The sequence below is a fragment of the Porites lutea genome, chromosome 2 (genome assembly GCF_958299795.1).
Source record: "Porites lutea chromosome 2, jaPorLute2.1, whole genome shotgun sequence".
NCBI lineage: Eukaryota > Metazoa > Cnidaria > Anthozoa > Scleractinia > Poritidae > Porites > Porites lutea.
The window spans coordinates 14948154-14961014 of NC_133202.1; the positions used below are offsets into that span (position 1 = coordinate 14948154).

Below are 12861 nucleotides of genomic sequence, written 5' to 3' on the forward strand. Positions count from 1 at the left end.
ACATATTTAATGCAACCGATCTTTAAACAGGAATATTCTTTAAATTTTTTTATTAAACTCCTTTTAGGGGTACTCATAGAGGAGGGGTAGCAATTTTCCTAGAGAACTATATTTAAAGCCATAGAGCTTTCATTTCAAGGTAAATCCTTTCTCATTGGTTCATGATTACATCATGAGCTAAACTATACCATACATGGAATTCGGGGAATACCCCACCAAAACGTCTGAGAAAAATAAATTGGAATGCCAGCGAAGTACAGTTTAGTCTAGCAAATGCAGCAATGGCTTCGTGGGATGAGTGGACTGCGAAAAAAATGAGCCACTAGAAATGATATACTTTGCATGATGCGATTTTAGTACTTCTCATTAACATCATGGTGAGTTTCTAGTTAGAGCACTGTTGAGGTTTTGTAGCGATACAGTGTTACGTTCCTATGCTGTTATGCGCCATCATAGTTGGAAGCCATTCAAAATCAATATAAAAAGTTCGTGTCGCTACGAGGACTGCACTAAACGTTTTCGTCCAGGTTTGAGCCGATTGCAGCGAAAATTAAATAACAAGAATTTTACGAGAAAAACTACGTGGTTTGTAGGATAAAGTAGAATTTTAGGGTCTCCATTATGCTGTTTGTTAACCTATCAATATTTAAAACAAACTTAAGAAAATTCCTGTGAGATTTCCAAAATTTAAACGAACTGTTTTTATGGAAGAATCAGTACACGACTGAATAGTACGAAACTACTGTGAAGAACAAGACGAACTCTTTTGTAATGGTGAGAAAACACGTTTGAGCCCAGCTTTGACGTTTTCTTTTATGTCTTCTACACTCTTTCCATGCTGACTTGGAATGCAAGAAAGCTGAGGGTAACGTAAATCAATAATAAGTTTCCTGCGCGAACGTATTATTGGTATCCCAATAAGCTCAAGGTGCTGGTCACGGGAAAGTGTTATTCCCACGGAAGCAAGTTATCCAGATTGAGTTCGGATTAATGCACCAGTCATCAGTCAATGCATATGTGTTGTGTTGGATCTCAGCTTCCTCCTAAACTCGTCGTAGGGTTGAGTTTTCGTTTAGCTTTCTTTGTCTTCATAATTCGCGTCGTGGGATTATCCGCAGTATCTGATAACCGGGAAACAGGACTTTACCGAAACCGCGACAACCTGTAAAACCAAATGGTTGCCCGGTTGTTTTCGATAGACCTTGTCACGATTTTCGACGCCATCTTGACGAGTAGGCAAACGCGTGAGAAATTACTGACAGTGTTTGTATGAGAATATAATGTCGAATAATTTCCGCAAAATGGCTGTTCTGAAAAAAATATGAATTGTAAACTAAACAGGGCTCGACTTTCAAAAAAAAAACTTGGGGCCAGCTGGCCTCTAAGATTTCATTTTTGGTCGCCAGGACAAGTATTCTAGTCGCCAAAAAATAGAATACAAGATACTAAAGGTCTTTTAATAAACCTCAACAATTTCGTCAATAAGTTACAGAAAGTCAATCCTGAATGCAAGAGAAGACCTTCTACAAAAGTTACCGGTTTGTCATAGCCCCTACAATGGCACTTGTTATAAAATACATTTTACGTATTTATGTATTCCGTTACCGTTAAGAAACTAACAGGTAGCTAATGGATAGCAAAGTAAACAGCTTTTCTAACGCTCTAACGGTTTGTCCAAACGCTCTAACGATTTGTTCTAACGCTCTAACGGATTGCTCTTAGTCTTACGATCTAACGGTCGATTCTTAGCAGCTAAATGTTGGTCCGTCTAACCTTGACTTTAACTTTACTTGTAAGAGAAAATTACCAATGATGAATTCGATTTGACTGAAGTCTTACGGAAGTCTTTTTTAAGACTTCCGTCAAAATTAATCGGGCAGATGGATCGCAGTTCTTAACAGGTCCCTTGTTTCTCTGGGAATAAATTTTAGCGCATCGATTAATAATAATTCCTTTATGTCGAAAATGTACTTAGATTACGGACTCAATTGCAGTTTAGCCTGATAAAAACTTAAGCTAATCGAGAACAAACGTCGTCTGTCTCGGCGCTATTTCTCAAGCTTCTTGTAAACAACGTTTTTATGCCAATTTAGGTTGACAATTGAGCCCATCGCGAAAAGGCGTTGCGTGACGACCTAAGTGAGAACTTTGCTGCATTTTATTGACTTCTAATAAAGTACCGTTGAAGTCACGCTGTTTGTTGAACAGACTTCTCGCCAAATCAACTTTTGCCCGAAAATATTGACGATCTGTTTCTGCTTTGTGGAGGAGACTTTGGATCACGTGCTAGGTAACGCAATAGATCATGTTTCACCGTTGTTCAATTCTGAACATCGAGTTTGACTAATAGTCGCGGGTCGCGGGTCCAAAGTCGAGGTCGCGGGTCCAATGTCGCGGTCGCGGGTCCAATGTCGTGGCAGGGGAAAATGATTTGGGGTTCGAGGTTCGTTTTTATGCATGATACTCTACGGTAGCCAATTTACATGAATTTAATTTGGAAACAAGTAATAATCCACAGAAAGGAGTCTGTTCCTCGAAGCAAGATTTTCGCTTAATTTTTTTTTTTTTTTACAACTGAGACGGCAACCCAGAGTGTTCAATATACCTTCTTGTTCTCTTCACCTAAATGGCAACCAGGACAACCTGACAATAGGAAGCCATTCAATGTGCGTCTCAGTCAAATCTTGAAAACATGCATCGTAAATAACCAAGTGAGTAAGTAGGTAAGGAAATAATAACGCCCGATATCATGAAGCTGAAAAAGAAAGTAAATCAGACACTGAAAACGGTAAGTTATCAACTCCACCAGAGCTAAGAAAAGACAATAAATTAGGTAAGTAATTCCAGATTCCAGGTACTGGATTCAAGTCTTTGTCAGTAGAACCAAGAGCCTATGATCTATTCTGTCTTAGTAGAACTTGGATTCCGGATTTTAATCGTTAGTGGGAACAAACTCCTTTCTGTGGACAAGAGAGGATAAAGCGCGAGCTTTATCCCCTCTTGCTGTGGATTATTACTTGTTTCTATATTAAATTCATGCCTTGAATACCCGCTTGAATGTACTTTACTGGCACTTCAAGCCCAACGTCTCTCCTCCTCTTTCCAGTTACTTGTGCAAAGAGTTTATTTTGGGAGTTTGCGACCAGGAAGTTTTTCAACAAGCGTTTTCTTTATTTTTGCCGAAACCATTTGTTAAAATTGAAACAGTTCTCGTTTCTTCTACCGACAGACTCGTAGCTTTTCGAGCCCGAGTTAGCCTTTTTTAAAAAAGGTTTTAAGTTGTTGTAACGTTTATAATTTATAGTCTATGAAGTGTATCGCACATTTTTCAGTGAATACACCCCTAAGAATTTGTGAGCAATTCATAGACAAGAAGAAAACAATGGTAACTCATGGTAACATTTTTATCAGATACTGTTATGCATAAGTACATTCAAAGCTGAATTTATACACTAACTGGGCCCGATAGAAAGAAAACAAAATGAACTTGCGGTGAGCACAAAAGTCGGCCAGCTTTTTCTTTTACGTCTTTTCTTGAGACATTATTTTGTTGACTCTAACAGTCCGTAACCTGTAAATTGGCTACCGTAGAGTATCATGCATTAAAACGATTTTTTTCCCTTTAAATTTTTTTCATGTCACTCGTTTTCACTCAGTTACCTCGGACCCCAAATCATTTTCCCCTGCTGCGACATTGGACCCGCGACCGCGACATTGGACCCGCGACCGCGACTTTGGACCCGCGACCGCGACTTTGGACCCGCGACCGCGACTGTGCACCCGCGACCCGCGACCCGCGACTATTAATCAAATTCCTGAACATCAATGCAAATATGATTTTGTTCTTTGATAGCCCAAATAAGTTTTTTTCCTATACAAAAAATCTGTTTAACTGCAAGTGCATTTCATTTTCTGAAGCTTGAATAACTGTTTGAGGAAATTTACCCTTCACTATTTACCTGAATAGGTTTTCGACGCCGCCCGCTGGTATGCGAGTCCTTCGACAGATGCTAATCAATGCGAACGGACATTAAAACGGCCGAAACTCATGCGCAAGGAAGCGGCCTTAAAACATCGGTTACAAGTTCTTACTAAATAATTTTTCTAAAGCGATGGTGTTACAGACCCACAAAAAGACTGTCTCCGATGCACATTGGAACTTTTTCAACAGAATATTTCAGGTAGAAGATCGAAGGATTGACTATCGCTAGCCTAACGAATACAACTAACGATCTAACGGATAAGGATGAGTTGCAAACGACTGAATTGGCAAACGCCTTTAAAGATTTTCATTGATCTGTCTAACGGATGACTAATGGATAGCTATCGGTCTAACCGTTTAACGGATTATCGTTAGTGTACGTTTTCCCAGAGATGGTCACAAATATCTTGGGGGCCAGCCTGCGGGGCCGGTTGCTCGAAGCCTGGTTAGCGCTAACCGTTGGTTAAGAGGTATCAAAATGTGTAGGTTTCCATGGTATTTAACGCTGGTTAGCACTAACCATGCTTCGCGCAACCCGGGCCAGGGGCCCGTTTCTCGAAAGTCCCGATAATTAACGGGCCCGGTAAGCTGTCTCCGTTTACATTAAAGATCGAGGTTTCAATAGTTTTGCATCTAACATGATAAAACTGTCAGTTAATGAAACAAAATGGAGTAGTTTGCTAGCTAGGACCCGCGCTCTTATTCTTTATATTTCGGTTTGAATATTTGATTTCGGGCCCTTAAAGTTACCGGGACTTTCGAGAAACGGGCCCCAGGGCTGAGTTGCTCAAAGCATGGTTAGCTTTAATCGTTGGTTAAGCAGTATCAAAACCAATACGTTGTCAAGGTATTAAACGCTGGTTAACGCTAACCATGCTTCGAGCAACTGGGCCCAGGTGTGAAAAGTTAGTCGCCACTAAATAAAATCTAGTCGCATTCGCGACGCCACGGGTCGCAACGTCGAGCCCTGAATTTAGTAAAGCTTTACTCCTAAGGAATCTACTGAAAAAATTTGAGGCCGTTACATGCGCTACATTTGTCTGTAAGAGAGTCCCGGGAAAAATTACAGACAAATATGTGGAAAATCTAAAACAAGCCTCTGCAGAAATATAAGCACAGGTACGCCCTCTTCCCCCCCCCCCCCCCTCCCCAAATTTTTAGTACAGTACTTTGTTTTGTAGCGTTAGTTTACAAGTCAAGTTTTTCAGAACAGCAGTTTTACGGAAATTATACAAACACTGTAATTTCTCACACGTCTGCCTACTCGTCAAGATGGCGTCGAAAACTGGGGCGAAAACTGTGACAAGAATAACATAGCACTGAAGTGTCTTTTCTAGAACTAAAACTAAAAGTGAAAACGATCGACCTCATCAAGGTAACGGTGAAAATATGATCATTTCCGGGAGGATTATTGAAGTTTCTCGCACTTCCAATGGTATTATCACAACTATCTTGGCATGTACATTGGCATGTCTCTTATCAATATCTCCTACATTCTTGTCCGGAGCAAACTCTTCTGTCACTTATCACACTTTTTAGGCTCGTCACGCAACGCTCCTACCCAGAAGAGGAGGAGCGTTGGACGCTGCACGTAATTCAAGCCTAGTCATGCCTAGTGACAAACTGCTCTTTCATCTGGGTAGGATTCCAAAAACATGTTAAAAAACTTCGGGTTAATGGTAGTAGATTTTTGCCAACCTAAAGATCATGATTAAGCAGTGCTCTTTAATAAGCATTATAAAAGCATTATTCATTGATTCTTATAGCCCAGATTCGCAATTTCGGCGCAATTCTCTTTTCCAGACTTCAAAAACGGTCAGAAACTGAATAACCTGTCAAAGTTTTAGCTATATATCAAGGCGGTCAAACGGTGTCACTGACCTTCATCACGTCTAAACATTTCTCAATACCTTAGTAATAGGCCTAAACATGCTCACCGATTAGTAGTAATACTGATATACGCCACTAGCGTTACTCACGGTGTCTTGAATCACTGTTGAATTTCAGGAAGAAAAAGGATCGTCGGATTCAGGTAAGAAGAATCAATAGCAGTAAATAACACCAGTAAAGTCTAGTCTTTGCGTTTAGCTGGACTTCAAATATTGCGCCGGATTAAAGTCAGCGAATCGATGTAAGTGTTTGAATGTATGTAAAACTTTAGGACCTTGGAAGATTTAAGGTTTGGCAAAAACCTCGGTGTTTATGGGCCGCAAAGATAGTTTTTATTTATTCTACAAGGCCAGTGTTTCCCTGCTAAAAAGCAATTCTGCCTGAGTGCCTAAGCTCAGCTCAAGCAAGCTGTAGCATTAATTACGGGTCACTTCCATTGTAAGCCACTGCAGTCAAGTTCAGTGTAGAATCGCATAATTGAATAAAATCTCGCATTCTGATTGGTTAACGAAGCGAGGTATTTAGCGAGTTGAAAACGAGGCTAAGCGATATTGTTTTGCATCTACATCCATGATATACGTAACAAGTATCGTCAAATTGTAACACAACAAAAGTTTGAAAACAAATGTAAAAACAAACACGAGGTACAAATAAAGTTGTGGAAGGTTCAAACGTGTACGACTGACCTTGCTTGCTACTCGCTAACGCAATGACAGTTCTGACAGTTGACTTTGAAATGGCTTTCTGGAGCGCGCGCTCAGGATAAAAACAAACAATATTATTGCTGGTTTCTTTTTTTCTTATTTTTATTAAATTATGCGATTCAAGGAAAATCTATTAACGCTGAATTCCCTCGTCAGGTAATGAATTTTCTTATAGCGTGAACAGCGCGAAAAGAAGACAAATATCCATTACGTCCCCATAACAACATATGGACAATTTTCCTTCTTTACTGATACTTGCTTATATGGCTGTCAAATCACTGACTGCTTTTACTCAGGACTAAGACTAAGAGATTATTTTGCAGTTTTACACAAGTGTTTCCTTTTCTCGGTTATGACTGCGCATTTTGTAAGCATGGAGACATTGTCGAATGATACCTTATCTATTTCATTGTGTATTTGAATCCGAATTCAAACAAATTCTCCTGAGCTTATGTTAACGCCTATATATATTGTTGTAGTCATGGAAACCAGTTGATTGATCATAGTTATGGGAGCTTCCATACTTTTTAAATTCTCGCATTTAAAAGCATTAACTTCTACATCCTTCCAGATGATCCTGAATACCAGAGGGTATTTGCTACGTTGGAGGAACTCGGCCTAAGTGATCTGAGATCACTTTTTAGAGGAAAGCACTTCCGGGTAATGCTGCTCGCTGGACACGTTTTATTTTTAATTATTTATTGTTATAGACTTTGAAATTCTCGCGTATTGTACTGTCTTGCAGGTCTTAGAGTATACTATTAGTCTTTATCTTTCAAAAATGTTGATTCTTGAATGCCCCTTTTTATTAACCTTAAATGTTATAAAAACTACACGTGGGAGTGAAAATACTCCGACTTTGCGCCAGTGTAACGATTTATCACAAAAATCAAGATTTTTATTCTTATTTCAGGATAAGACTCTGTCTTTTATTAAATCAGAGGAAAAATTGGACCACATTCTCGACAAGGTACGATAAACGTGGCGGTGTGCTGTGTGAATTGAACTTTTTAAAAAACGAATTACATATCACTTTGTTTCAAAAGGAACTTCTTAATAGATGGGAACAAAACTTCAGTATTCATACGCAAGTCTCTTCTATCTCTTTGAAATACCTTCTTTTATAGATACAATGTATAACGATTCACATTCACAGCAGTCTGTGAATACATTCACCCTATTTTGAGCTATTTTGAAATAACAGCAGATATGTCAGTGGTCTGAGCGTATGTAGCTTTGTGGCTTTGTGTGTTTGTATTTATGTTGCAGTGTCCAATAAGGTTGGAGGTACTCGTACCATGAGTTGATGCCAGGAACCAATGAGATTTTGGCATCTAAACATGACATTGCTAAGGGTGAAACAAGGGCACTTTGAGAGCGCCATCTTGTTCTTCTCAATTTTTCGCCTTTTATTGCGGCTAAAGGTGTTTAGAAGTATAACATCTAGATATCTTTATGATTTAAACATTGAGTACGGTGATGCAAGTTTTGGCATGGGTGCTGCTTCAATTAGATATTTCTGACCTAATACGGCTATCGCCGTGAACGGTACAACTCACGTATATCATAATTGATGAGTTCTGTTCCTCCTGTTTCAAGGTAGAGTATAAAAGATCATATATTTTTCAAAGTTCTTCAAATGAAACGTTAAAAATTGCTATCTAAGTATGCGACCTTTAAATTGTGCTTTTTAAAAGTTTGAAAGGCAACTTATTTTTGTAAAAGCTGTATTGAATATATAATTTTCTTAAGAGTAAATAAATGTTAGGCTATCAAACTTAACGTTGCACGAAGCATAATTTAATTGTTGATGTTGTAAAGCCGAGGTGATTTCTTAAAATCGTTTGAGCAAATTTTCTAGTGCACAATTTGCGTTCTTTTACGTACGAATTCACGTGCTGCCAAGCTCAGCATGAGAGTAATCATTACCCCGTGTGAGATATTACGTCATCCTCAAAAAGGCTGAGAACATAAAGAGAACGAGTGCTGTCAGGGAAAAAAAACCAGCCATAGTCTGTTTAATACTCGGTCATTTGTTGGGCGGTGATAACTGTAAATTATTTATGTTGCGTAACATACTTTTAAATGACTTTTAAGTTCGCGTTGGCCAGAATACATAGCTTTGGAAAAGAGTGAATCTGTCATTAGAGAGATTTAGAGTCACATTTAAGGCAAACGACACACGTGAATTTGTACCACGTGACCACGTTTGACACACTGTTTCCCTTTACTTGTCTTAGTACTGTTAATGACTTCTACAAAAATACTGGTAGTTTCACTCTAGTTGTATCCATAAGAATCTTTTGGGGTGTTATTATTCGCTGATTTTCCAATTTGAGAAATTCTCAACTTGAATATAACGTTTGCCGTAAACGTGACGTTAAATCTCTCTACTGTTTTTTTTTTGTACTCCAATAACCTTCGTCAACATGACAGGACAACGCGTCTTCTTACATATAGTTTGTCCTCACAGGAATTCCGTTTACCTTTTGGACAAAGATTCGAATTTTGTCAACTGTGGTTTGAAAAGTATCACGGAAAAGAAGGCAAGTGAATAGGCTGAAGTATAGTCTTTCGCAAGACACTGGAAATTCATGAAGATATTACAGCATGGCAACCGTAACCATTATGAACCTGTGAATGATTCTTTTCTTATAGTGCTCTTGTCTAGGAGGACGGCGCTTGAATTCTCTAGATTCATTACGTAACTCACCTCTTTACTGATTTCGATTGCAGTTTAAAAAGATCATAAACAAAACAACCAGGTTTCACAGTGTGTAGCCTGTTCACAGACCCTTTATTCCCGGGGGGGGGGGGGGGGGACTCCGCATATGAAAGGGTTGGGGATGAATTAAACCCCTAAAGGAGACCGATCTGGGCGTAGCATAACCTTTTTTTGACCCCTAAGATAGACCATGTTAAAACACAGACAATATATGTATTTTTATATTTTTTCACGTGCAACCCTAAACAAGACCTTCACGGCTAAATATGATGCTTTTTGCCCAAAACACCTAAGTGAGACCAAAATCCGAAATTTACACCCCTAAGCGAGACGACGAGCATCCCCACCCCTTTCATATGCGGAGTCCACCCCCCGGGCCTTTTTTTCTCTTTAAAGTCCGTCGAGCGTGGGTGATAAAATATAAACCGCAGGGGATTTATTGGCCGCCAGCGCAAGGGGCTAGTGTCGCGCTCCGCACTCGTTCTCGCGCGCTCGCTTCGCTCGTGAGTTCGACGATGTTTTCGAAAATAACGAAAAGAAAAATAAAACAACGTCTGTGTACAGGCTACACAGTGTTACATATCTTTCTTTTGGCTCACTGACCTCACAATCTCAAGTAGTTTAAGGCCTGGGACTAAGGGGTTTACCTGAGGAAAATGAATTATTGGCTATAACTTTGGCACAGATGGTGGCACTGAGTCAAAATTTGTCACACGTAAAGAACTTATCGTCCTTAACATTTCAAAGAATGAATATTGTGTTAATAGGTCACGTGATATGTCACGTGACCATTTTGCTAAAAATTGTAAATTATTGCCCAATTGGTGGCCGGTTTAAGAAAAGAAATCAAGCAATAACATTGTTCTAATTCATATTAAATATTTCTAACACTTCACGTTTGGAATGACCGTCCATTGCACTTCAGTAAGAAATTATGAGGCAAAACATGATTTTTAATGCCCAAATTTAATCTTGAATTATTTAAAACTTTAATTTTAAACTGCGCATCCACTTATTCCAAACGTTGAAAGTTACGTGTGTTTATCCTCTTTCAGAAATGCCAATTTGTGTATCCCAAAAAAGTAAATTCGCCACCAATTCGCCAATATCCCTCATTTACAATTTTTGGTCACGTGACATGTCACGTGACCATAATTAAACGTTAAGGCTCAAGAAAACCTCACTATTTACCTTAGGGGAAAATATTATTGTTCTAGGTCTCCTCTCTTCTATTGCCAATCATTCATATGCTCAGAACACACCTTGAGTAGCCTGCTCCAGGCTCCGAGATAGTCGGGTCCGTTGAGAAAGCGCAAACACGGAGGGACACAATGCCTTAAATACTTACATGGGAAATGCAAGAGCTCTTAAAACACGTCATGCGATAATCGATAACACGGCACACCGTGGTTTAATGTTTAAGGACAGATATCACAAAATTTCACGACGTTTTTTTTTATCACACAAAAGATAAATAATTTAAGACAATTTTGAAATATCACTAGTGCTATTTATGCCAAATATCACTTGCAAATCGTGCTATTATTTGCTTATACTACTACCCACACAAGGTCTGTAATTTTCACATGTAGGTATTTCAAATTAAGCTGAAATACCACTGCTCTAAGCCAATCAAATTGCAGAAATTTCTCATGTAGTAGTATAATTAATCAGTGCAGCGCTAAACAGTTACGAACAACAGAACCTGATTACACCCTAGTGTCTAATCCCGGCTCACTGTGCTTTAATGTTGTTCCACTGTAGCGCTAACAACGAGCCAAGCAAAGAAGGCATTACCAGACCAACCAAGTGTTCAGCCACCGCATGGAGATAAACTGGGTTCAGGAATGGTGTCTTTGGGAGAAATACAAGAAAACGAAATATTTCCCCAAGAAGACACTTCTCACTTCAAGACGAAAGAGACCTCGCAAAAAGAAGTCGTGGCTTGCTGTGGTGGCAATGATACCACTAAGGACAATTTTACTTATTTTCTGTCTAGAAAAGGCAATCATCAAACAGGGACCAGCTCATTTAAGGATGATGACATTGTTGATGACACTGACGCTAAAGTTAACGTGAAAATACCCAAAAGGAGAGCGGGTAGCTCCTTTACTGATTACAAGGATGAGAAAAGAGGCAAACCTTGGGGTCAGTGTAATATATGAAGTTCGTATTCCCAGTGTTACAAAACTAGATGCATGATAGATCCTTGCTTTCTTACTAATTAATGATTTTTTGCTAAAGTGAAGTGCCAATCCGTTCTCCTTTTCCAGTTTCTTCAGATCTCCTTAGAGTTACGTTAATCATCGTTTGCGGTTTTGTTTAAAGATTTACCATAAGTCGAAGCGCCTTTTCTGTAGGCATTTTTCGTTAAGAAATTTAATTAAGGCTTACTCAATTAATGCTGACGTTTTCATTATACAAATATGTGCTTTTTGGAATAGTGATCTATGTCACGAATTTATTCGACTGTGCAATGAATGAGAACTGCTGCACTGCTGTGAGTTGATTGGAGACGATCCCGGGGATGGGGCATTTGCTCTCCTATTTCGTCCCCACTGACGGGTATTTCTGATGTGTAGGTAGACAGACTTGAGGGTTAAGGAAAATCACGTCCATTTTGGTATTGGTATAAGCGTTAATTATCTACTATTTTTTTAGACGACGACGATGGTAAATTCAGGCTACCTCCTGGTGCAGATGTTGATGATCCTGGAATCTCTGTTGAATTAAATGCATTAATTGCATCTAGTTCTATTAAAAGAAACAGGGCTACTTTATCAACGGTCGATAAAGGTCATAGTCATGAAGAAACAGAAACAACTGAAAATGAGAATAATGAATTATCCCAGAAAGACCAGAAAGATCAAGAAAAAAAATGCAAGGATGATTTCACGGTTTTCAACCAACATTTGGAAAGCAGATCACTGAAAACAAAGAAGAAGGCCTCTACAGAGACGGGAAGTAGTGCTCAGAGCAATTTATTGAGAAAAGACGAAAGAAAGAAAGGACCAAGCAATTCAGAAGGTACTTATTGTAAAAAATAAATAACTCTAAAATTATGCTAGTATGAGAAAATTTTCGTTTATCCATGGAAGAGACTGTCACAGGGCACCACACAAGTTTATAGCAGACTAGTGGACATTTCGGAAATTTTCGCCGAGAACTTGTCAACGTATATCGTAGCAGCTTAACACTTGTTACACTCGACACAGTCGGTACCCGGCTTAAATTCAGTCGATGCACTCAAGACAGTAGGCTCATTCCTATATGACACATCTTTCTGAAAAATGTTGTACTGTTTTTGCCAACGAGCCAATCAAAGAGCCGCTTTGGAACGGCGCAGGTAAACTGTTATTCGACCCACGCTTGTATGCTTACGGGTTTGACATGAATCAGTAAGTGCAGGTTGACCATGAACACGGTTGCCTTTCAAAGCGTTTTGTCTTGCTTGTTTTAAAATTTTCTTTTTTATTATATCTGTCTTACAGCTAGTGGCCATGAAAAGGAGAGTGAAAGTACATTTGATTTAAATAGAGGAGGAAGAATGCAGAGCATCG

General features: G+C 39.1%; 1 protein-coding gene across 1 annotated transcript in view; it reads left to right on the forward strand.

Moving 5' to 3' along the window:
- The first annotated feature begins 250 nt into the window (after positions 1 to 250).
- Positions 251 to 12861, forward strand: part of LOC140925688 (uncharacterized) — a 20217-nt gene continuing 7606 nt past the window's right edge. Inside the window, exons 1-8 of the mRNA XM_073375586.1 lie at positions 251 to 377; positions 5990 to 6014; positions 7148 to 7236; positions 7490 to 7546; positions 9050 to 9122; positions 11066 to 11449; positions 11963 to 12328; positions 12793 to 12861. The exon at positions 12793 to 12861 is cut by the window's right edge and continues 270 nt beyond it. Of these exons, the coding sequence (XP_073231687.1) occupies positions 375 to 377; positions 5990 to 6014; positions 7148 to 7236; positions 7490 to 7546; positions 9050 to 9122; positions 11066 to 11449; positions 11963 to 12328; positions 12793 to 12861 (1066 nt within the window). The 5' untranslated portion in view covers positions 251 to 374. The remainder of the gene's footprint in view (positions 378 to 5989; positions 6015 to 7147; positions 7237 to 7489; positions 7547 to 9049; positions 9123 to 11065; positions 11450 to 11962; positions 12329 to 12792) is intronic.